Source organism: Nerophis ophidion, linkage group LG03 (assembly GCF_033978795.1).
Source record: "Nerophis ophidion isolate RoL-2023_Sa linkage group LG03, RoL_Noph_v1.0, whole genome shotgun sequence".
Lineage (NCBI taxonomy): Eukaryota > Metazoa > Chordata > Actinopteri > Syngnathiformes > Syngnathidae > Nerophis > Nerophis ophidion.
Genome location: NC_084613.1, coordinates 62,258,594 through 62,284,029, shown reverse-complemented (window position 1 = coordinate 62,284,029; position 25,436 = coordinate 62,258,594). Strand labels below are relative to the sequence as shown.

Genomic DNA, 25,436 nt, shown 5'->3' with positions numbered 1-25,436 from the left:
TTAGAGTTCGGAAATCGGTTTAAAAAATATGGTCTTTTTTCTGCAACATCAAGGTATATATTGACGCTTACATACGTCTGGTGATAATGTTCCCCTTTAACTTCTTTTACAAAATTATGAAAGTTGTTTTTTTCATCTGTAGGTAAAATTGCCCCCGAAATAGAAGGAACAATCTGCTGCATGTCATTTAATAATTAGGGAATGTGTCATGTGACACGTCAGTTCCCCCCCCCCCCCCCCCCCTTTCATCATTGCAATGTGTGTGTGTGTGTTTTTATTGTTGAGGCAGGAAAACACACCAGCACTTCCATTATTCATGGATGCATTCCACTTAGGGTGCAAGTCTCTTAGCGTTATGGCTTTTTAACACACTTAAATGGAATGGAGCCCTGGCTAATCTGACCGCTGTTCAAAATATTGTGCTTTTAACAAGAGAGTAACTAATCCTATATATGTCTGAAAATGTATATTTTGTAGGGGTGTAACGGTACTTGCATTTGTATTGAACCGTTTCAGTACGGGCATACTTCCCAACCTTGAGACCTCCGATTTCGGGAGGTGGGGGTTGGAGGGGCGTGGTCGTGGGTGGGGGGCGTGGTTAAGAGGGGAGGAGTATATTTACAGCTGTTGTGTGTGCAGTTGTGCACTGCACTTTCTAAAAGCCGTAGATGTTATCCTCACATATGCATGATTGATTGATTTATTGAAACTTGTATTAGTAGATTGAACAGTACAGTACATATTCCGTACAATTGACCACTAAATGGTAACACCGCAATAAGTTTTTCAACTTTTTTAAGTCGGGGTCCACGTTAATCAATTCATGGTACAAATATATACTATCAGCGTAATACGGTCATCACACAACTTAATCATAGAACTATTTACAATCCGGGGGGCGGGATGAGGAGCTTTGGTTGATATCAGTACTTCAGTCATCAACAATTGCATCAACAGAGAAATGGACAGTGAAACAGTGTAGGTGTGACTTAGTAGGATATGTACAGCGAGCAGAGAACATAGTGAGTTCAGACAGCATAAGAACAAGTATATACATTAGAAATACATTGGATTATTTACATTAGGTTATTTACAATCCGGGGAGATGGGATGTGAATGGAGGAGAATTAAAGGGTTGAAGTTGCCTGGAGGTGTTGTGGTGCATGTACAGTAGATGGCAGTATTGTCATATTTAAAAGTGTTACAACATTGCTGTTTACGGCAGACGAACTGCCTTACGGTAGACGTAAACGTGACTGCTGTTGTTGTGTGTTGTTACTGCGCTGAAAGGACGTTAATGAAACTGCCTAACAATAAACCCACATCTGAGGTCCTCTCCAAGGTTTCTCATAGTCAGCATTGTCACTGGCGTCCCACTGGATGTGAATTCTCCCTGCCCACTGGGTGTGAGTTTTCCTTGCCCTTTTATGGGTTCTTCCGAGGATGTTGTAGTCGTAATGATTTGTACAGTCCTTTGAGACATTTGTGATTTGGGGCTATATAAATAAACATTGATTGATCATTCTACAGTTATAACGTAATTGGGCGGACACACTATTTAAGTGGGAAAGCGGACGTGAAAACAGGCTGTCTTCACTCAGGTCTGCATGAAGCTGAAGGGGGCGTGGCCTCCAGCTCCGCCTGAATTTTTGGAGATTTTCGGAAGAGGCGCTGAATTTCGGGAGTCCCTCGGAAAATCCGGGAGGGTTGGCAAGTATGAGTACGGGGGTTTCGGTTCGGTACGGGGGTGTACTGAACAAGTTTCTAAGCTAAAGTCTTAACAAGCTGCTTTGCTTCTTCTGCCTCTGTTTCAGCACCCAGCATTGTCCCACCCACACAACCATCTGATTGGTTACATATACAGCGGTAACAGCCAATCAGCAGTGCGTATTCAGAGCGGTAACAGCCAATCAGCAGTGCATATTCAGAGCGCATGTAGTAAATGCTTCAGCGTCGAGCAGATAGGTGTTTAGCTGGTTAGCATTAGGCAGCGTACTCTCCCCAAATGATAAAAAATACCTCCCAGTCAACTACTACTAACATCACTATGAGCCCATTGACCTTCTAGAAACTTAAACTGCAGCTCAGCTCGCTCGCAGTTCTGGCTTGAGGTGAAGGCTAATTAGCTTTTAGCTTAACGTTAGCTCATTTTGCGGTGTGTGTGTGTGTGTTTTACGGACAGAGAAGCTTTGAATGGCAGGGTCCCTGCTATCACATGGTGATAACAATATAACATTTACATAATAAAAATCAACTAAAGGCTTCCCAAATGCTGTGATAAATTAAGCATAATGAGTTGACTTGAAACGGTTTAATGTTGCACTTTCTATGCGTAGAAGAAAAGTTTTGTCATTTTATTTAATCTGAGCAACAGTTTGAGGCAGTTTAATGTTGATTAATGTGGGCACAATTATTATAGTTTTCCCAAAGTTAAAAGGTTAAAGCCATTAACAAATTTGGTAAATAAATAACCAAAAAATGTATATTTTGTTGTTTTCTTACTGTACCGAAAATGAACGGAACCGTGACCTCTAAACCGAGGTACGTACCGAACCGAAATTTTTGTGTACCGTTACACCCCTAATATTTGGTTTATTAAAGTGTTTATAATAACTGTTATAAAAACTAAAAATACACAGTATATACAACTACTCTGTTATATATTATCTTTGTACATTTATAACACAAAGCGTTAGAAACTAATTTTTATTTTACAGCAAACAAACATCAAACATATACATAATAAAACATCTACATATTTATAATGCATCCAGAGAGACGTTAACACGATGGGTTTGAGTGAAACAAGATAAAACACTCATAAAAGTAATTTCCTACCAAAAGAAGCCTAACCGGGGGATGGCGTGGCGCAGTGGAAGAGTGGCCGTGCGCAACCCGAGTGTCCCTGGTTCAATCCCCACCTAGTACCAACCTCGTCACGTCCGTTGTGTCCTGAGCAAGACACTTCACCCTTGCTCCTGATGGGTGCTGGTTAGCGCCTTGCATGGCAGCTCCCTCCATCAGTGTGTGAATGTGTGTGTCAATGGGTAAATGTGGAAGTAGTGTCAAAGCGCTTTGAGTACCTGGAAGGTAGAAAAGTGCTATACAAGTACAACCCATTTATCATATGACAAGTGTTCTGTTTCAGTTTGCATGCACGGTTCGCCGTTCTGGCTTTGATTTCCAAAAGAAAATATCCTCAGTGTTATTCTCATACGAAGGAATTAGGAAGAACTATTTCTCAACAATACAAAATACTACGAGAGATTTTCGAAAATGGAGTGTTAAAAAAGTGCCAATTCATTTTTAATGCATAAATGTAATGTAACAGAAACATCTCACCATAATTAGTAATAGCAGTAAATGCTGATATGGAAATGACTAACATTGTATTTTTTCTGACTAGGGATGTTTACACTGCATAATGTAATAACTGTACATGAACATGATGAGTCAGCAATGAGTCAAAGAAGTTAAGGCAGAAGGGATGTGAAGAGGCGTTCCTATTTGTACATGGCGTTGAAGGATCGTCCGATGATAAGGCGGCGGATTTCGCTGGTGCCGGCGCCAATCTCGTACAGCTTTGCATCCCGCAGAAAGCGGCCCATGGGGTAGTCGTTGATGTAGCCGTTACCGCCTGGCGACAGAGTAATTGACAGACTGGTATAATAATGTAACAAGTACTCTGATCGCTCTTCATTAGGTGGAACTTTTGAAAAATCGCTCTAAATGGGACACGCTAACCAGCAACTGTCAAGTAGGACTGCACCAAACGGTTATCTCTTGAATCAAATATTAATTCTTCTGTCAATCAATTAATCTGTCGATTTAATTTATTCTTGTATCCAACAGTTTTTTAGTGCCATGAAACAACACGTATTTCCCCACAATACAAAATGTTGTTGAATGTTGAAACTTGAAATGCATGTTTGGTTAGGGAACGTACAAGAACCATTATTTAAAGAGCAGTTTTACTTTCTCTGCCATCCTGGAGAACTACCCTTGATGCTGTGAAAAGTCATTTCTAATTTGCAGTTTGCTATGGTGGCAACTAAGGGTGTTCTGATCAGGATGTTATGCTGCCACATCCATAAGTGAGACCAGCTGATATAATCACAAGTATACTTTTTTTTTTATGATTATGGTGAGCGCTGTAGACTACATGATCTGAAAAAGGAACCATGAAATTGGCTTTCAGCTGGGAAGTGAACTAGTAGTATATAAAAATTCCCACCTGAAGTAAATGCATCGCTCTAAATGATACACGCTCACTAGCAATTGTCAAGTAGAGATGCACCAAATGATTATTTCATGAATTAATTAATCCATCTATAATATTTTGGGGTAACCAATTAATATGACAATCTAATGTATTCTTGTATCTAACGTTTTTTTTAGTGTAGTGGAACAAGACATTTTACAAATTAATTTTCCCCAAAAATCACCAACATTTTTCAGGAAACTTTAAATGCTAGTTTGGTTGTGGCTACAAAAGAAAAAATGATTTAAAAAACAGTTATACTTATACAGTGCTGCTCTGAAAGAGGTATCTAAGGGTATTCTGATCAGGGTTTTTATTTTGCCAATTCTGATGCCGATCATACATAAGTGAAATCAGTTGATACGATCATATAAATTAACAAAAAAAAAAAGATTTCCTTATGTATAGTGGGCCCTATGTGATCTGAAAAAGGAACCATGAAATCAGCTTACATTTTGGGAAGTGAGTAAGTAGTGGCTCATTCTACAAATGTGTGATTTAGTACAATACGATATAGTTACCGGGGCAGTATTGGCCAAAATAATATATTTGACTTTAAAGAATGTAGGATCAGAAAATGATTTATTTTTATTTTTTATTTTTATCACAATTATAATCAGCAGAAAAATCCATGAAGACATCGGTTATTATAATATTGTTCTCTCACTAGACTAATTAATCTACTTGTAAATTTTCTTTTATGTTCAGCTTCCTGCTATAACACAGTTCTATGTACATGTTGGTTAAATTGAACTAAGCACTATTTCTCTGTTGTTTCAAGTTAAAGTACCAATGATTGTCACAAACACATGAGGTGTGGTGAAATGTGTCCTCTGCATTTTACCATCACTTTGTTCATCCCCTGGGAGGTGAGGGGAGCAGTGAGCAGCAGCTGTGGCCGCGCTCGGGAATCATTTGGATGATTTAACCTCCAATTCCAACCCTTAATGCTGAGTGCCAAACAGGGAGGAATGGGTCCCATTTATATAGTCTCAAACTCGGCCGGGGTTTGAACTCACAACCTACCGATCCCAGGGCGGACACTCTAACCAACATGTGTTTTTTGTTGTCTGCTGCTCTGTTGCCTAATGCGTCAATTTTTTTTCCCTTTTCTCCATTTCCAAGGTGACAACAATACTTACAATAAATAAAGTTTATTTTCCACAATGGAGGTGATATTAACTTAGAGGGGCCGCTCTGTACCGTTTATGGACAAAAATACAGTTAGCAGTAGCTGCTAGCAGTAGCCTCCTGTCATCAAAATGACCAAGCAGCAAAGTATGAGCCACAAGTGATATTTTTTGTTATTATCATTGCAAGACATTGATTGGCATCAAGCGATCACAAACTTTCCCACAAAAATTGGCAAATAATGAGCGGTGGCGCGTCAACTGGAACTCCACTAATGGCATTTTAAGTATTTTGGTGTTTTAATTTTTTTTTTAACTGATTTGACTCTTTTACCTATTGTTATTTTAAATGCTTTTAATTGAATCACTTTGTATTGTTTTCTATGAGCAGCACCCTAGAAACCTTTTGTCAATAGTGCTATGTAAATAAAGTGGATTTGGATCTTATCTTTCGTGCAATGCAATCTTTTCATGACGCATAGACACAAGGTACATGACGCTGACCAGTTCATGTCCACATAGCCACGGAACAACAAAGTAAACTAACTTTAGCAAACATGTTTTTTTTTGTCACTGCTAGCCATAAATCCTCAAATCAATCTTGCTTTTACGATGTTTACATTTACAAACGAGCGTAACCTGTTGGCAGGCGGTATAAATGAAGAAATGATTGCTGACGTGCATTTCATTGTGCCTCATGTATGATATCACACAATGCCAGCTTCATAAAACAGGACACAGTGTGTGCCTCTGTAGAAAAGTCCAGATCACTGTGAAAAATAATGACTTTGCGCTCTTTTTTCAGCCCATTTAGGCAGACGACAAGCTGAATGAATCACACAGACAAGCAGGTTTGTGTCAACAGTTATGAAATCACAACAGAACATTGTTGACATGAACAATACATGAATCAAATTTGACGTGATTGAGTCTATTTGCAAAATGATGCATTGCTCGCATGCAGTAGTAGTTGCGAACAACACATGTCGCATGTGTGACTGACCACAAGGGCAGCGCACAGTAACTAAATGTCAGAGCCCAATCAGAATCCACAAATTCAACACAAGTGCAGAGTGGTCAATAATTAAATTATTTATGCATCCCTTATTATTATTTGATATAATAATTTGAAATGTAAATTGTATATTAAAATAATTTGTATTTAAGGCTGCTGATGTAAATACTGTATGTGAGCACCTGATGCGCCTACCAAGCGCACACATTTGTTGTTTTCATTTTAGTGTCTTTTATAACCACGGTACGCCCAGACAAAGAACAAAGAGGTGCATCGTATATCCATTCATTCATAGCTATAGCTCACAATGTTGCCACATTGTGTGTATATTATTTGTTCTTCTTTTTTTTTGTCCTGTCCAGCTTCTCAGGCAAATCATATAGTTGATGTAGATGCCCATATCGGCTGTTCAGATTTACTTTACAAAACAGAAGTGTAGGATACTTCTCTTGTTGCCTTAATTGAATTTGACTTTATTAAATGTATTTGTATTATCATTTGGTGCAGCCGGGCCGGAGCAGGAGGGGTTAGAAAGAGAAAAAAGGGAAGACAGAGTGGGAAATTGTGGGGATAAGAGGAGGATTAGACTGAGAGACAAAAACAACAACAGCAGCAAACACAACAATGACAACAAAAACAACAACAACAATAGAACAACACCAGCACATACGATACAGTGTGTACAAATATAATCTTAAAAGTGATATCAAAGAAACAATTAGTGAAATAAATAATGATATAGACATGACAATGAGCATTTTTACACTACAACTGGAGCAATACAAATACCAATAGAAATAGCGCTATTGATTATGAACAATACCAATAGTTTACCTCTATTTTCAACAATACAGTTGATCAAATGCAACAATACGTATAAGAAATGATTATTCGTTCTTCTGATTTATTGATCTACTTACTAAGTTTCTCTTTTTAGCTGGTTATGCTGGGCTGTAACGTGGTTCTGATTAACTTCTATTGAAAATCCCCCAAAAATGTATTGCGTTGTTTCACTTTTTCACATTCAAGCCTGCTTAGTGACCTCCGTGCGTGTCCAGCATTTTAGAACTGTCTGTGTTAGTTTATTTAACATAAATAAATAATCAATGTTTGGACGTTTGTTCATCGATTTAGAATCGAGCACGTATCAACCATGATGCATCGTAAAATCCATCCTTTTCTTCATCTCTAGTGTACACTATGTATATGAACAAACAGGGAGTAGCCGCAACAAATAAATAAATAATATATATACATAAAATACGCACACACGCACAGATTATTATTACCTACTTTTTTGGTCACCACAACTGAATTGGGGGAATATTGCAAACATGCTGACAATATTAGTTTTTAAGTTTTACATCTTTATGGGCAACGCAATTGATTTTTGTATATTATTTTCTTCCAATTATAAGTGTGCCTTGTGACTGACTGGTGACACGTCCAAAAGTCAGCTGGGGTAGGCCCCAGCTCACCGATGACCCACATGAGAACAAAGAGTATAAAAAAATGGATGAAATATCTTCAGGTTTCTAATTGGCTAAAATAGCCTTTGCATAAAAGCGCCACCTTCCGCTTAACAGTCTAAAAATGTGTTTCGAGGGCAAAAACAGAAAACGCAATCAGTGTGGATCCAGAGTCCACAAAGGTTATTAGACTGATTTGTTGATTGCTAATGATACAACAGAGGTCTTATGACTCACCCAAACACTGAATGCCGTCCAACGCAACCTGCGTGGCGTTCTCAGCACAATATAGTATCACTCCAGCGCAGTCCTGCAGTGGCAACATGAAGCAACAATTATTGTGCGCTGGTGTAGGATTAAGTGTCAGGTGTTGTTGCCAGATTAGGACATTATCAGGAGCAAGACTAATTCCCACTGGCAAAACTGCCTATGATGTAAAAATATGATGTGGTGTTCTTTTTGTAGGATGACTGCATGAACCCAGTGACACACTTCCACACACATACACACACTATTTAAGATGATCACTTATTTTAAGATTTTGAAATGTGCTGTCATTTTTTATTTTCTTCAATACAAATTAGTTAAACAACTATTTGTGCATTGTAAGTAAGAAAATAAAACCTAATTTAAAAGGGGTCATGTAATGATTTTTTCCAACATTTAAATCACTTTGTTGTGGTCTACATTACCGGTAAGTGTTTTTAATTTTGACCTTGAGGCCCAACTTTTCCACTACACACACTCAAATATTAACACTGAATTAGTAATCTTACTCTTGATTTTAATCAAATTCAATATTTGTATCTAAGCTACTTACAGTTACTAGTTTAACAGTTTAGAACATTGTCAAATAGGGCGGGGTGGCTCGGTTGATAGAGGGGCCGTGCCAACAACATAAGGGTTCCAGGTTCGATCCTCATTCCGCCAACTTAGTAACTGCCGTTGTGTCCTTGGGCAAGATACTTTACCCAGTTTCTACCAGCGCCACCCACACTGGTTTAAATGATAATGTGTTTCACTTTGTAGCACTTTGAGTCACTAGAGAAAAGTGCTATATAATTAACTTCACTTCAAATGATATAAAAGCATGTGCTAATCAGTAAGATTACTATTTATTCAACACATAAACCTTAGGCTTGGATCAGACTTGATTAGAAAACTAAGTACGAATCAAATACACTGCGTCGAAAGACACTGATAAATAACAGATCAGAAAGGAATTTACATGCAAATAAAAACATTAAATAAGTAATGACTATGTTTCTTTACTAAACTGTTAATAAAACTAAAGTGCAAATGAAAATACAGCATCATCTCTTGAGTCATATTTTTTGCGCAAATAAAGTTCTCTGAATTTAGCAGCTCAATGCTTCTTCTGTTTATTTGATATTGTTATTACTGCCAAAAGTTGTGGAAAAGTGTATTACAACTGAGTACCGCTAAGGCCTATACAGAGCACGGCTTAGACACAGATATTTCTGGCAGCCCTGTAGGTCATGGCCCAACACGGCCCTATGGTTAAGAAACACTGGTCTGCATAAGATGTAATGGTGGTTCTCTGGTCAAAATTTTGCATAGATATAGTTTTTTAGACTATCTTCAAGTCGCTTCCTGAGCTGTTTTGTGGGCGGTCTTATTTATGTGCCGAAGCACTCCTGCAGTCCGAGCCCATTCGACTGCATTATCTCCATGTTAGCCATGTTGTAGTTTTTAAAGCTTCCATATCAAGTGTACTGAGAAATATAAGTTAGAATTATACGCTACTTTTTATTGGAAATGGCAATAACGGACGGTTTTAGGATGTATGAGCATGTCTTCCCCACGACAAGAAAAGAGAGAAAAAGAAGAACTTGTTGACTACAGCTGGATAAAAAACAGCAGGCAAACCTCTACGTATATATGGGTGTATCAGCTGACGTAACTATGGCAAAATAGTCACTAAAGTCTCAAATTCCAAACAACCTGTTTGGAAGAAGGCAAGGTTTTTTCAAAAAGTAGAACATCAACTGTTAAGTGTTGTGATTGAAGAGTTCTGTGGTGCAAAATCACATGTTATTGTGCTGTAATGTTATATGTCAAGTAGATGAGAGGCTGACCATGGCGCTGAAGTGTCCTTTGTCGCAGGCCCGGGCCACGTTGTACAAATATTGCCTACAGGAGCTCAGTCTGGTGTACATGTCAGCCATCTTGCCTTGCATCAGCTATTGAAAAACAAAGAACGTATTTCGGTTCATTTCCGCAGTGTTTTAATCGAATGGACAAAAAGGGGCAAACCTGGAATTCTCCGATCTTCTGTCCAAAAGCTTCTCTGACGTGTAGATAGGGGACAGCGTAGTCCACAACTGCCTGCATGATGCTGAACAGTCGCAAAATTTATTTAAAGATGACATTCTTATCAGGACAGGTGCTGTCAAAATATTAAACAGCAACCATAATATTTCCTTACCCAACAGGTCCAGATGCAAGAACCAGCCTCTCCAGATCTAAACCGCTCATCATCACGTAAACGCCCTTGTTCAATGGACCCAAGATGTTCTCCTCTGAAGCAAAACAGGAACATGGAATCAGAATAAAATAAGAGGCTTTGTTTACTATTTTTACAGTGTGCTTTAAGGGACAAACCAGGGATTTTGCAGTCCTCAAAGATCAGCTCACAAGTATTTGACCCCCTCATGCCCAATTTGTCCAGCTTCTGGGCTGTAGAGAAACCCGGCATCCCCTGGGGTACAGAAGCACATGGAGGTAGGAGGAGCAGACAGTTGAAGCAATCGCAAACATGTTGACCAAAGCCCCGTCTAAGCCGCTCTTGTCTCACCTTCTCAACAATGAAAGCTGTAATGCCTTTTTGATATGCCTCTGGGTTAGTCTTGGCATACACAATCAGGACATCGGCATCCGGTCCATTTGTAATCCAGAACTTGTTGCCATTGAGAATATAGTAGTCACCTGTAGAACACACACGGAAATGTTGCAGAATAAAGTGGTACCACAGTATTTGTTAGAACCAAAATGTCAGAGGAAGTATTTTTTTCTCACAATAAATGATTTAAAGGCCTACTGAAATGAGATTTTCTTATTTAAACGGGGATAGCAGGTCCATTCTATGTGTCATACTTGATCATTTCGCGAAATTACCATATTTTTGCTGAAAGGATTTAGTAGAGAACATCAACGATAAAGTTCGCAACTTTTGGTGCAGATAGAAAAGCCTTGCCTGTACCGGAAGTAGCAGACGATACGCGCGTAACGTCACGGGTTGTGGAGCTTCTCACATCTGAACATTGTTTACAATCATGGCCACCAGCAGCGAGAGCGATTCGGACCAATAAAGCGACAATCTCCCCATTAATTTGAGCGAGGATGAAAGATTCGTGGATGAGGAAACAGAGTGAAGGACTAGGAGAAAAAAAAAAGACTATACAGCGGGAGCGATTCAGATATTAGACAAATTTACTAAGATAATTCTGGAAAATCCATTTTCTGCTTAATGTGTTGCTAATGTTTTAGTGAGATTATATGGTCGTACCTGTACAACCAGAAGGTCGGCCCCGCACCTTTCTTCAGCACCAGTCGACGGGTGGTGGCAATGCCCATCTCTGCCTTTCGCAAGGGACCCTCTTCGAAACACGATCTTTCAAAATGGTCGCTGCATAATACACTGTACTTTGTGTGTGTGGTCCAATCCAACCGTGTTCGCTTGACCGCTCTGTTTCATAGTAAAGCTTAACCGTCATCTTTCGGGAATGTAAATAATGAAACACCAGCTGTGTTTGTGTTGCTAAAGGCGGCCGCAATAAACCGGTTCCCACCTACAGCTTTCTTCTTTGACGTCTCTATTATTCATTGAACAAATTGCAAAAGATTCAGCTACACAGATGTCCAGAATACTGTGGAATTATGCAATGAAAGCAGACGACTTATAGCTGGGAACGGTGCTGGAACAAAATGTCCTCTACAATGGCTGACGTCACGCGCACGCGTCATCATACCGCGACGTTTCAGTAGGATACTTTGGCGCGAAATTTAAAATTGCAATTTACTAAACTAACCCGGCCGTATTGGCATTTGTTACAATGTTCAATCAATCAATGTTTATTTATATAGCCCCAAATCACAAATGTCTCAAAGGACTGCACAAATCATTACGACTACAACATCCTCGGAAGAACCCGCAAATGGGCAAGGAAAACTCACACCCAGTGGACAGAGAGAATTCACATCCAGTGGGACGCCAGTGACAATGCTGACTATGAGAAACCTTGGAGAGGACCTCAGATGTGGGCAACCCCCCCTCTCTAGGGGACCGAAAGCAATGGATGTCGAGCGGGTCTAACATGATACTGTGAAAGTTCAATCCATAGTGGCTCCAACACAGCCGCGAGAGTTCAGTTCAAGTGGATCCAAGACAGCAGCGAGAGTCCCGTCCACAGGAAACCATCTCAAGCGGATCAGCAGCGTAGAGATGTCCCCAACCGATACAGGCGAGCGGTCCATCCTGGGTCCCGACGAGCGGTCCATCCTGGGTCTCGACTCTGGACAGCCAGTACTTCATCCATGGTCATCGGACCGGACCCCCTCCACAAGGGAGGGGGGGACATAGGAGAAAGAAAAGAAGCGGCAGATCAACTGCTCTAAAAAGGAGGTCTATTTAAAGGCTAGAGTATACAGATGAGTTTTAAGGTGAGACTTAAATGCTTCTACTGAGGTAGCATCTCGAACTGTTACCGGGAGGGCATTCCAGAGTACTGGAGCCCGAACGGAAAACGCTCTATAGCCCGCAGACTTTTTTTGGGCTCTAGGAATCACTAATAAGCCAGAGTCTTTTGAACGCAGATTTCTTGCCGGGACATACGGTACAATACAATCGGCAAGATAGGCTGGAGCTAGACCGTGTAATATTTTATAGGTAAGTAGTAAAACCTTAAAGTCACATCTTAAGTGCACAGGAAGCCAGTGCAGGTGAGCCAGTACAGGCGTAATATGATCAAACTTTCTTGTTCTTGTCAAAAGTCTAGCAGCCGCATTTTGTACCAGCTGTAATCTTTTAATGCTAGACATGGGGAGACCCGAAAATAATACGTTACAGTAATCGAGACGAGACGTAACAAACGCATGGATAATGATCTCGGCGTCTTTAGTGGACAAAATGGAGTGAATTTTAGCGATATTACGGAGATGAAAGAAGGCCGTTTTAGTAACGCTTTTAATGTGTGACTCAAAGGAGAGAGTTGTTAAGATTTCATCATTGATATATAAACTATCACACTGCGTGGTCGGTAGCAGTGGGTTTCAGTAGGCCTTTAAGTCTAGACACCCAAAAATAGGAACACAAAACACATCAAACATACATGCAGAAAAAAATACAAAATGAAATTGCATATAAATGACAATCTGACGTTGTCATTGAAACTATTTTATAATAACATAACTGGCTGGTGTCGGCCTTAAAGCACGCAAGGGCGATTAAAAAAAACAACGGCGCTGTCATGTCATTGTAGTAATAAAGTAAATGATGCGTAAGTGAGTTTATGGCACACTTACAAGCTGTATTGACACTGCACTGATATTGTGTAGGTGTTGCATAATGGCAATTTGCTGGATTAAAAAAGTAACTACATTTGACCGGCAAATAACCTTAATAGCAAAAATAATTGCTTTAGTTTTATAGCTGTGCAGGAACACAAAACGTGCAATTCTGGTCAATGAGCCAAATAGTAACCCAGAAAAGAAGAGCATTTACACGAAATGACGCAAAAAGACCAAAATGATTCCAAACTTTGAAATCTTTGTTTTTTCTTAGTTCCATTTAATTCAATGATGGTGACGAAAACCAATGTCAAACCACTCCTGACTTATTCGGCACAAGCTGAGGTGTATGAAAGTTTGGTGCTTCACAGTCAATTTACACAGCAGCTGCACATTTGTCCACCTCAAATGACACACAAATTGAAGGTTTGAGGGACACATTAGGTATTACTCCTGGGGCTTAGTAATGCCGCAATTTTTCAATATGGTTTGACTCATCACTAAATCATTGAATACATCATCTAATATGTCACTATATTGATCAATAGAGGCAGTATAATGTGCAACCAAGTCAGCTGCGATTGCTTTTCAGGCTTCTGATTGGACAAAGTGAGCATGACTGACAATATATGGATTTTTATGTAGGCAGACATTTTTTTAAATGCCACCCATGTGGTTGGAGATTTTATTCCAAAACACGGCCTTTTGCCCTAAATTCCTGATTCAGTTCAGCTGGACTCTGAAACAGCTGCGTAACTGATTTCCACTTGGTATGTAAAGATATAAAAATGTCATACAATGGTTATCGTGAAAAAAAACAAAAAACGTATCATTATCTTGATATTGCTGAATGTACTCAAAAAGTAGTTATACACACACATTGAAATCTTTTGACCAAATTATTTTGCTTTCATCGATTAAAAGAATAAATGGGTTGTAATTGTATAGCGCGTTTTTACCTTCAAGGTACTCACAGTGCTTTGACACTATTTCCACATTCACACACACATTTGTTTACACAATGATGGCGGGAGCTGCCATGCAAGGCCCTAACCACGACCCATCAGGAGCTAGGGGGAAGTGTCTTGCCCATGGACACAACGGACGGGACGAGGTTGGTAGATGGTGGGGATCGAACCAGGAACCCTCAGGTTGCTGGCATGGCCACTCCCCCAACGCCAAGTCGTCCCCAATACAAGTAAGGAGAGCGAGCGGTAGAGAGTGCAGTAGAAGTTGAGTTGTGTCCTGCAAAACTAATCATAAAGCAACTCAATTGTCACGGATCAGCGGCCTGGTCATTAGTAGACCCATTGCCCATACCCCCAACAAAAACATCATATTTCCTCTCCTTACTCACCACACTATTAGAAAACCCACTATTTTGCATGATTTGTGTTTTTTAAGGTTCACTGATAGTGTTTCAGTATTTCTATTTTATCTGTTTTGATGGCTAACTTTTTATTGTTTTAAATATAGTTTGTGCTGTAGAACTTCAAGATGTATTTCAATTAAAAGTGTGTTGCAAATAAGATGTATAATTCTTATTATTTTCTGGCATCCTACTCTGTTCAGCTGTCCTTGAACACACCGTAAAAAACACCTCTGTCCTGTTTTCCTCTGATTATAGAACAATCTGTCCTAAGAGGGAACATCTCACAGGTTCAATGTGCACAATTAAATAGCTTAGTTGCTCAGACAGCAATGTGTTTATATAAGTTTGTATTGAAGTGTGTTGTTTCTTAATAGGAAAACACGTTAATTTATTTTGCTTTCATGTTAACATTTAAGCTAACGAGCTGGTGCCTGTCCCTGTCAGTTCGTGAGTTTATCAAAGTGCAGCTATCAATGCGGTTTTTCAATAATTTTATTTTTAAAACAGTACCACTTGTCGTTATTACATTTTTTACTGTTACATCGCTAGTTTACACTCTGGTCAATTGTGTGTCAACTGCCACCAGCTCCTAAGCTTTGGAGGTTTCTGGGGCAAATACGCAAGGCTTCTATTTTTACCTGATGTCGGTGCAACGCAACAGTAATTTTGCACAGACGGATAGAGCGGGGCAGCAACACATGAACAAAATAGAACCACCCAGTTAGTTTTCAGAAAAAAAACTCTCTGTTGATCCCAGATCGTATGTTTCACAGTCACATCAACATAACGTCACAATGTTAGGAACTGTTTGTTGTGGAATTCATCCCACATAACAATTGTCACCGCAAGAAATGTTATTAATCAACAACATTGTCATCATTCTTGCAATGACCAGCCAAACACTATAGTATTTTACATCTACACAAACATCACAATCAATTTTTAACGTAAGTCAGGAGGAAGAGTTGGCAGAACATGCACAGTTAATTAAGCTTTTATGATGGCAACAGACCTGGAAAAAGTATTGTGTAAACTATTCATTATTTTTATTATGGGGAAGTTGGTTTGAATGTCAAACATTGTGTTAGACCTTAGAGATAACTAAGAATGAAGTATACCTTTCTTCTTTGCGTTTAGTTTCATAGACACAACATCAGAGCCGGAATTGTTTTCACTCATGGCCAAGGCACCCACGTGCTCTCCAGTCATTAACTGTAAAAAAAATGTAACTAACAAAAGATCATAGTGTAGCCATTCTTTAAACATAAGCATATACATTCTTACCTTAGGCATGTACTTCTCTTTCTGTTTTTCATTGGCGTGTCGCACCATCTGGTTGACGCACAGGTTGGAGTGGGCACCATAGCTCAGAGCGATGGCTGCTGACACTCGAGAGATTTCCTCCATAACGATGACATGATCGAGGTAGCCCAATCCCGTGCCTCCGATCTCCGCTGAAAGTAAAGCAGGGAAGAAATTTCACTGAGTAAATGAAAACATATGAATACAAAAATGATTAAATTAAGAATATCTTACCTGGCGCAGTAATGCCAAGCAGTCCCATCTCACCCATATCTTTCCAGAATTCCTGTCTCACCCAAAACACAACATGTATCCTCTCTGTGCGTCAACAACTTGTGATATTCTCATTACTACAATAAAGACCTTGCTCCAGGGTATCTACGCATTGTGCACTTAAAAGCATAGCAACTCACCCGCATTCCTGCAAATTCATTCTGCTTGTCTATCTCGTCAGCATGTGGTGCTAGTTTTTCTGCACAGAATCTGCGAACTGTTTCCCTGAGCTGCGCAAGAGAACGACAACAAAAAAGGTTTAACTTGACAGATATTACTGATATACACTAAAGATGCACGATTTTGAGAAAAAACTCATTGCGATTTTTCTCACCAAAATCTTAATTTACGTTTTGATTTGCAGTTTTTATATTTTATACATACAAATGCATGAAACTACAAAAATAAAGAGTGAATGAAGATTTGCTACATATATATATATGGACTGTCAAGCATCATATTCTTGTCTCAAGATGCCACACATAAGAACAAAATGCAAATATTTAGTTTTTGGCTTCATGGACACAGACTGAAGAGCTTTTTTCTACATCATACTCTTAAACTGAAGAAATACCCGATAAAAACTACTTTTTAAAAAATAACATCCATCTATTTTCTACCGCTTGTCCTTTTCGGGGTCACAGGGGGTGTTGGACTCTCTCAGCCGCATTCGGGCGGAAGGCGGGGTACACCCTGTACAAGTCGCCACTTCATCGCAGGGCCAACACAGATAGACAACATTCACACTCACATGAACCTACTCAGTGGCCTAGTTGTTAATGTGTCCGCCCTGAGATCGGTAGGTTGTGAGTTCAAACCCCGGCCGAGTCATACCAAAGACAATAAAAAAATGGGACCCATTGCCTCCCTACTTGGCACTCAGCATCAAGGGTTGGAATTGGGGGTTAGATCACCATAAATGATTCCCGAGAGCGGCATTGCTGCTGCTCACTGCTCCCCTCACTTCCCATGAGGTGATCAGGGGAATGGGTCAAATGCAGAGGACAAATTTCACCACACCTAGTGTGTGTGTGTGTGTGTTTTTGTGAGACAATCATTGGTACTTTAACTTTAATATTCACACAGTATAATGTACAAACTCCGTTTCCATGAGTTGGGAAATTGTGTTATATGTAAATATAAATGGAATACAATGATTTTCAAATCATTTTAAACCCATATTCAGTTGAATATGCAACTAAGACAACATATTTGATGTTCAAACTGATAAACATTTTTTTTTTTTGCAAATAATCATTAACTGTAGAATTTGATGCCAGCAACACGTGACAAAGAAGTTGGGAAAGGTGGCAATAAATACTGATAAAGTTGAGGAATGCTCATCAAACACTTATATGGAACATCCCACAGGTGAACAGGTGAACAGGCTAATTGGGAACAGTTGGGTGCCATGATTGGGTATAAAAGCAGCTTCTATGAAATGCTAAGTAATTCACAAACAAGGATGGGGTGAAGGTCACCACTTTGAAAGCAAATTGTCGAACAGTTTTAGAACAACATTTCTCAACGAGCTATTGCAAGGAATTTAGGGATTTAACCATCTACGGTCCGTAAAATCATCAAAAAGTTCAGAGAATCTGGAGAAATCACTGCACGTAAGCGATGATATTACAGACTTTTGATCCCTCAGGCGGTACTGCATCAAAAACCGACATCAGTGTGTAAAGGATATCACTACATGTGCTCAGGAACACTTCATAAAACCACAGTCAGTAACTACAGTTGGTCGCTAAATCTGTAAGTGCAAGTTAAAACTCTATTATGCAAAGCCAAACCCATTTATCAACAATATCCTGAAACGCCGCCGGCTTGGCTGGGCCCGAGCTCACCTAAGATGGACTGATGCACAGTGGAAAGGTGTTCTGACGAGTCCACATTTCAAATTATATTTGGAAACAGAGGACGTGGTTTCCTCCAATTCAAAAAGGAAAATAACCACTGGGATTGTTGTAGGTGCAAAGTTCAAAAGCCAGCACATGTGATGGTATGGGGGTGTATTAGTGCCCAAGGCATGGGTAATTTACACATCTGTGAAGGCACCATTAATGCTGAAAGGTCCATAAAGGTTTTGGAGCAACATATGTTGTCATCCAAGCAACGTTGTCATGGACGCCCCTGCTTATTTCAGCAAGACAAGTGTTTCAACAGCTTGGCTTTGTAAAAAAAGAGTGTGGGTACTTTCTTGTCCCGCCTGCAGTCCAGGCCTCTCTCCCATCGAAAATGTGTGGCGCATTATGAAGCGTAAAATAGGACTGAAACTCTACATAAAACCGGAATAGGAAAGAATTCAACTTTCAAAGCTTCAATAATTACTTTCCTCAGTTCCCAAACGTTTATTGAGTGTTGTTAAAAGAAAATGTGATGTAACACAGTGGTGAACATGCCATTTCCCAACTACTTTGGCATGTGTTACAGCCATGAAATTTTAAGTTAATTATTATTTGCAAAAAAAAAAAATGTTTATGAGTTTGAACTTCAAATATCTTGTCTTTGTAGTGCATTCAATTGAGTATGGGTTGAAAAGGATTTGCAAATCATTATATTCCGTTTATGTTTACATCTAACACAATATCCCAACTCATATGGAAACGGGGTTTGTAATCAAAATAATCATAATGCAATGTAATCATTATATTTAATAATGCAAGCAGAGTTTCCCTTACATGTAAAAGATAGTGGCGCAACACCCCGCAAAATGTCCGCTACCACACCTTCAAAATAAGTTTATTTTATTCGAAAACAATTTTTTTTTTTACTTTATTTTGAAAACAAAACAAAACATCCAGTGCATCTAAATCGCCTGTCAGAAGCACCTCATCTGGTCGCGAACCTAAATGAGTCGACACCCCGCAAAAGTAAGGAGAGAAAGTTGAAGAGAATTATAAGCTAATTATTAAATTTCTTGTTCGAAGCCAGTATAAACGACCCTAAATCTTTTGACATTATACCGACAATAACGTCGAACATTCACCGTGTGCGTCTTCGAACCTCCGCTTGTACATCACTGTGTGGAGTGTGTATTTGTCCCCAAGCATGTGTGGTTTTTCCTCCCACATTCCAAAAATATGTGTTAGGTTCATTGGAGACTTGGAGACTACCTACTCAGTGGCCTAGTGGTTAGGGTGTCCGCCCTGAGATCGGTAGGTTGTGAGTTCAAACCCCGGCCAAGTCATACCACAGACCATAAAAATGGGACCCATTACCTCCCTGCTTGACACTCAGCATCAAGGGTTGGAATTGGGTGTTAAACCACCAAAAATGATTCCCAGGCAGGGCACCGATGCTGCCCACTGCTCCCCTCACCTCCCAGGGGGTGAACAAGGGGATGGGTCAAATGCAGAGGCCAAGTTTCGCCACACCTAGTGTATGTGTGACAATCATTGGTACTTTAACTAACTCAAATCATTCATAGATATGAATTTTAGTGTGAATTATTGTTTATATTCAGTATATGTGCCCTGCAATTATCCATGCTAAATTTCAGTTAGCTTGTCAATAAGCGAGTCAATTGTACTTTAGCATTAAGTTGACGGCATGAGTGCTCAACCTTCATCCTGCATAATTGTATTGCCTTTTTTAGTTTATCCCAAATAACGTAATTTGTAAATGTAGGTGCACTTCGAGTATATATAATGTACTTTATTTAGTGTGGTTAGTGTTACAGTGACTTTAATGTGAAGAATATCAACAAAACAGCTCAAGTTATTTTTTTCAAATCTAACTCAAATGATTGTTTACATATTTGGCAAACTAAATTGAGACATTCAGAGAAAGCAGATTAACGTGTAAACACGCGCTTACTTTAGCTAAAACTAATTACTATTCCAATCTCAACCGCCTCAATGAAAACGATCCTAAATATTTGTCCAATACAGTGGCATCGCTAACCCAACAAGAAACTTCTCAAAGTACCGACTCGGCTGATGAGTTTATGAAAAATTTTACTAAGAAAATTTAACTCATTAGAAATGAGATTAAGGATAACGCGTCCCAGCTCTAACTGGGTTCGATTAACGCAGATGCGAATGTATGGACGACAGATCTCGCCCTCCAAAATAATCTCTCTTTTTGAACTCTTGCAAGTTGTAAATGGAACAAAACAAACAGCATGTTTACTTGACCCACTTCCTGGAAAACTTATCAAGGAGCTGTTAGTAATATTAGGACCTTGAGTGCTAAATAATATTAACTTATCACTTTCCTCTGGTTCTGTTCCCCTAGCATTAAAAAAAATCAGCAATTCATCCTCTGCTCAAGAGACCAAACCTCGATCCTGACCTCATGGTAAACTACCACCTTCCTTTTATCTCAAAAATCCTCAAAAAAATTGTTGCACAGCAGCTAAATGAACTCTTAGTGTCTAACAATGTCTGTGAACCCTTTCGGTCCGGTTTCAGGGCAAATTGATCTGCTGAGACAGCCCTGGCAAAAATGACTAATGATCTATTGCCAACTATGGAAGATGATGCGTCATCCATGTTGCTGTTACTTGATCTTAGCACTGCTTTCATAACAGTCGATCATAACATTCTATAAGAACGTATCAAAACACGTATTGGTATGATAGATTTAGACATTTCTTGGTTTAACTCCTATTTACTGACAGGATACAGTGTGTATCCCATAACAATCTGACCTGTGACTATGTGTTTGTTAACTTTAGAGCTAACATGACCTTACAGTGAGCTCTTAAGAGGCACACAGGATACGGTAGATAAAAACGCAAAAAAATATATAAAAAAAAAAAAAATGATTCTGTAAAATGTAACAAAATAATACATGTGGAAATTACACAAGTATGTAACATTTCCTAACATTTGAACAACTTTAAAAAATAATTTGTCATCTACCTAGAAAATATACTGTACAATATATAGTGCAAAGGTTTGTTTAGATTTACAAGGTGAAACTAATTTAATGACATGGGCTCATGGCATGCAACATAAGATATTTCAAACCTTCTTTTGATACAATGTTAATATTAAATTGAACATCTCAATTTAAAAAAACGGTAAGCCATGATCATCAAAGTTGTATTAAATATATGCTTGCATTATGTCACTTTGCATGTAATATCACATATTAGTTTCACATTTGAAGTTGACTTGTTGATATGAATGGACTTTTGTACAGTATTCTAATTTGATGAGTTTCATCTGTATAATATAATGACCGAGCGAAAATATGGTTGGCGGAAAACATGCAACTTTTCTCATACTACGATTGAACATTCATCTACCGAAGGAGCATCTGTGTGGCAAATTGTTGTAAGCTTTTGACCACAAACTTAGTCACTGCTCTGTGATATTTGTCATTCCTGGCCGAGTTGTACTCTTTGTGAACGGAAGCAAATACTGCCAGCCTCCAAAGCAGTCAGAATAAGTCTCCTCATGCTCATCTAAATGAGAAGGCATTAATTTCAATTTAACAGGTAATAGTACTAACATTATCGGCTGTATTAGTACCTGTTTTTTTTACGTCAGATGACAGCTGCTGCCTGGGATGAGATCGTCGCGGTTCAAAAACGTGACATTCATTGCATGCTGTTTGTTCCCATGTTTCAACATATTGCTTGTATGTCCTCCTCTTGATGAAATAGCAACTTTAAATTATTAAAAGTAATAATGTTGCAGTCTTTTTTTGTAAAATGACTTCTTCTGGAGACCACAATACATTATCAAATTCATTTTATTTCTTAACACAAATAAAAACCCTACTTGTTTTTAAGATTTGGCGGCGATAATTTTGCATCCATTTTCTACCGCTTGTCGCTCTTGGAGCTGCAGCCTAACCCAGCACCACTCATTAAGGAGAAACTTTGATGTCACTTCATCTAGAAACGTATATTTATTCTTCTATCACCTGTCCAGTCATTGAAATTAGCAACACCTGTGGGTCTAAATACAAAACCCAAAACTAGTGAAGTTGGCACGTTGTGTAAATCGTAAATGAAAACAGAATACAATGATTTGCAAAACCTTTTCAACTTATATTCAATTCAATAGACTGCAAAGACAAAATATTTAATGTTTTAATTGAGAAACATATTTTTTTTTTTACAAAAAATCATTAACTTAGAATTTATTGGCACCAACACATTGCAAAAAAAGTCGGCACAGGGGCATTTCTACCGCTGTGATGCATCACCTTTCCTTTTAGCAACACTCAGTAAATGTTAGGGAACTGAGGAAACCAATTTTTGAAACCTTTCAGGAGGAATTCTTTCCCATTCTTGCTTGATGTAGAGCCTAAGTTGTTCAACAGTCCGGGGTCTCCATTGTGGTATTTCTCACTTCATAATGCACCACACATTTTCAATGGGAGACACGTCTGGACAACAGGCAGGCCAGTTAAGTACCCGCACTCTTTTACTACAAAGCCGTGCTGTTGTTGAAATAAGCAGGGGCGTCAATAAAAAAGATGTTGCTTGGATGGCAGAATATGTTGCTCCAAAACCTGTATGTTCCTTTCAGCATTAATGGTGCCTTCACAGATGTGTAAAGTTACCCATGCCTTGGGCACCTAATACCCCCCATACCATCGCAGATGCTGGCTTTTGAACTTTGCGCCTATAACAGTCCGGATAGTTATTTTCCTCTTTGGTCCGGAGAACACGACATCCAAAGTTTCCAGAAACAATTTGAAATGTGGACTCGTCAGACCACAGAACAATTTTCCACTTTACATAAGTCCATCCTAGATGAGCTCGGACCCAGCCAAGCGGCCGGCGTTGCTAGGTGTTGTTGATAAATGGTTTTCGCTTTGCATGGTATTGTTTTAACTTGCACTTAAAGATGTAGTGACAAACTGTAGTTACTGACAGAGGGTACATCACTGAAAAAAAGGTTGAGAACCACTGCCTTAGAGCGTGGGAGTAGACTTTAACTGAGTGTTCAACACCATGAGTTCTCCCCATGAGCAAAATTTAACTCTGTCTCTTTGCCTGATTGCTTGCCTCTTGTTCTGTTTAATAGATAGTTCGGTGCTTAAACCTGACACATAGAATGCAGTTTGACCCCATATCCTTGTTCAATCTGTTGCATTGTTCAAGAAATAAAGAAAAACGCGTTTACCTCAATTTCACACAAATGATTTGACATGTCTTGATGAAAATAAAGTAAATTACGTTTTCTTCCAACGTTTTAAATGCCAGGCATGGCGGACAATGTCACCCAATCAAATGATTGTTATGAAACCCACCCACTTGCACCGAGTGCTCACAGAACAGACACCGTGTCAACCTTCAAAAGAAGGCATGCATGACCTGAACAGCTTTGGATTTAGTACTTCCTTCGATTAAGTTGACAAACTTTTATAACAACGGAGTTTAGCCAGCTAGACTACTATACTAGTACAAGGTGCTTCTGTGCCCCAATAGCTAACGTTAGGTCAAACATCCATGTGGCTTAAATATTATATTGAATAAGTCATTCCGTGTCCGTCAAACTAACAGCACGGAGTGACTTAGTTACGAGAACTTAACGCGACTCTTTTTCCAGCAGAAAAATGGGAGAACTTTGTGTGTGTTGTCAATTGTCATGTTATCTTAGCAGCTGCGGCTAACCTGAATCTGCTCGTCCGTGAGTCCATTCACCACATCGTCCACCGGGATAGCAGCAGAGGCACATCCTCGCCTCAGCAGCGCGGGGATGGACAGCCTGGGGCAGAGGCGAAGACCACTTTTGATGGCAAACATGTTCTGGATAAAACAATTTAAAAAGTTATAAGCGACGCGTCCGAAACGGGAGGAAAAATAGAGGTCTCACTCTGCCACTTTAGCCGCGTTGCTAACAAGGGTGTGAGCGTTTTATCGCCCTCTAGATGTTGGAGTTGGTATAACACATACTTCTTTTGGAATCATAACTGAGCAGGTGCCCACATAGTGACAGTAAACACAATAGTATTGAAGAGCATGTTGATTCTATACATTTAAAATAAATAAAAGTTAACAAAATGTTATTGGGGTTATTCATTGAATGGATGGAGAGAGAGTAGTAATGTTTTTCAACTAAACTTAAATAACGCAACATTAATTAATTTAACGTGGACCCCGACTTAAACAAGTTGAAAATCTTATTCGGGTGTTACCATTTAGTGGTCATTTGTACGGAATATGTACTGCACTGTGCAATCTACCAATAAAAGTCTCAATCAATTCATTTATGGTAACGCAATAATTTTTTTTATTAATCACATGTGTTAACACGTTAACATTGACAGCCCTAATACATTATGTATATATATATATGTAATGTCTACAAGTGTATATATGTATGTGTATATGTTAGGGATGTAACGGTAAAGGGTATAAAGATAAACCACGCTAAAATTCCGGACGGTTAGTAATGCTGTTTAATTTTGTAAGAGCAGTGGTTCTCAAATCGGGGTACGCGTAACCCTGGGGGTACTTGAAGGTATGCCAAGGGGTACGTGAGATTTAAAAAAAAAAATATTCTAAAAATAGCAACAATTCGAAAATCCTTTATAAATATATTTATTGAATAATACTTCAACTAAATATGAATTTAAGTTCATAAATTGTGCAAAGAAATGCAACAATGCAATATTCAGTGTTGACAGCTAGATTTTTTGGTGGACATGTTCCAATAATATTGATGCGAAATATTTCTTTTTTTGTGAAGAAATGTTCAGAATTAAGTTCATGAATCCAAATGGATCTCTATTATAATCCCCAAAGAGGGCACTTTAAGTTGATGATTACTTCTATGTGTAGAAATTTTTATTTATATGAATCACTTGTTTATTTTTCAACTAGTTTTTAGTTATTTTCGTCTTTTTTTCCAAATAGTTCAAGAAAGACCACTACAAATGAGCAATATTTTGCACTGTTATACAATTTAATAATTCAGAAACGGATGACATAGTGCTGTATTTTACTTCTTTATCTCTTTTTTTCCAACCAAAAATGCTTTGCTCTTATTAGGGGGTACTTGAATTAAAAATATGTTCACAAGGGGTACATCCCTGAAAAAAGGTTGAGAACCACTGATTTAGAGGTCAATTGTACGGAATATGTACTGTACTGTGCAATCTACTAATAAAA

General features: G+C 38.9%; 1 protein-coding gene across 1 annotated transcript; it reads right to left on the bottom strand.

Moving 5' to 3' along the window:
* Window positions 1-3,277: 3,277 nt before the first annotated feature.
* Window positions 3,278-24,235, bottom strand: ivd (isovaleryl-CoA dehydrogenase). Its single transcript, XM_061895833.1, has 13 exons — window positions 24,139-24,235; window positions 23,937-24,071; window positions 16,492-16,581; window positions 16,313-16,364; window positions 16,061-16,230; window positions 15,895-15,988; window positions 10,694-10,824; window positions 10,501-10,597; window positions 10,325-10,418; window positions 10,153-10,234; window positions 9,975-10,079; window positions 8,113-8,185; window positions 3,278-3,637 (listed from the first exon to the last, which is right to left on the bottom strand). The coding sequence occupies exons 2-13, from the start codon at window positions 24,066-24,068 to the stop codon at window positions 3,504-3,506; spliced, it is 1,254 nt and encodes a 417-aa protein (XP_061751817.1). The 5' UTR covers window positions 24,069-24,071; window positions 24,139-24,235; the 3' UTR covers window positions 3,278-3,503.
* Window positions 24,236-25,436: the final 1,201 nt, after the last annotated feature.

Coding starts and splice junctions, on each gene's coding strand:
- ivd (XM_061895833.1), bottom strand. CDS start 24,068: ATGTTTGCCATCAAAAGTGGTCTTCGCCTCTGCCCCAGGCTGTCCATC. Junction 16,365..16,491: donor ATGAATTTGCAGGAATGCGG/GTGAGTTGCTAT, acceptor TGGGTGAGACAG/GAATTCTGGAAAGATATGGG. Junction 10,080..10,152: donor AGAAGATCGGAGAATTCCAG/GTTTGCCCCTTT, acceptor GTTTTTCAATAG/CTGATGCAAGGCAAGATGGC.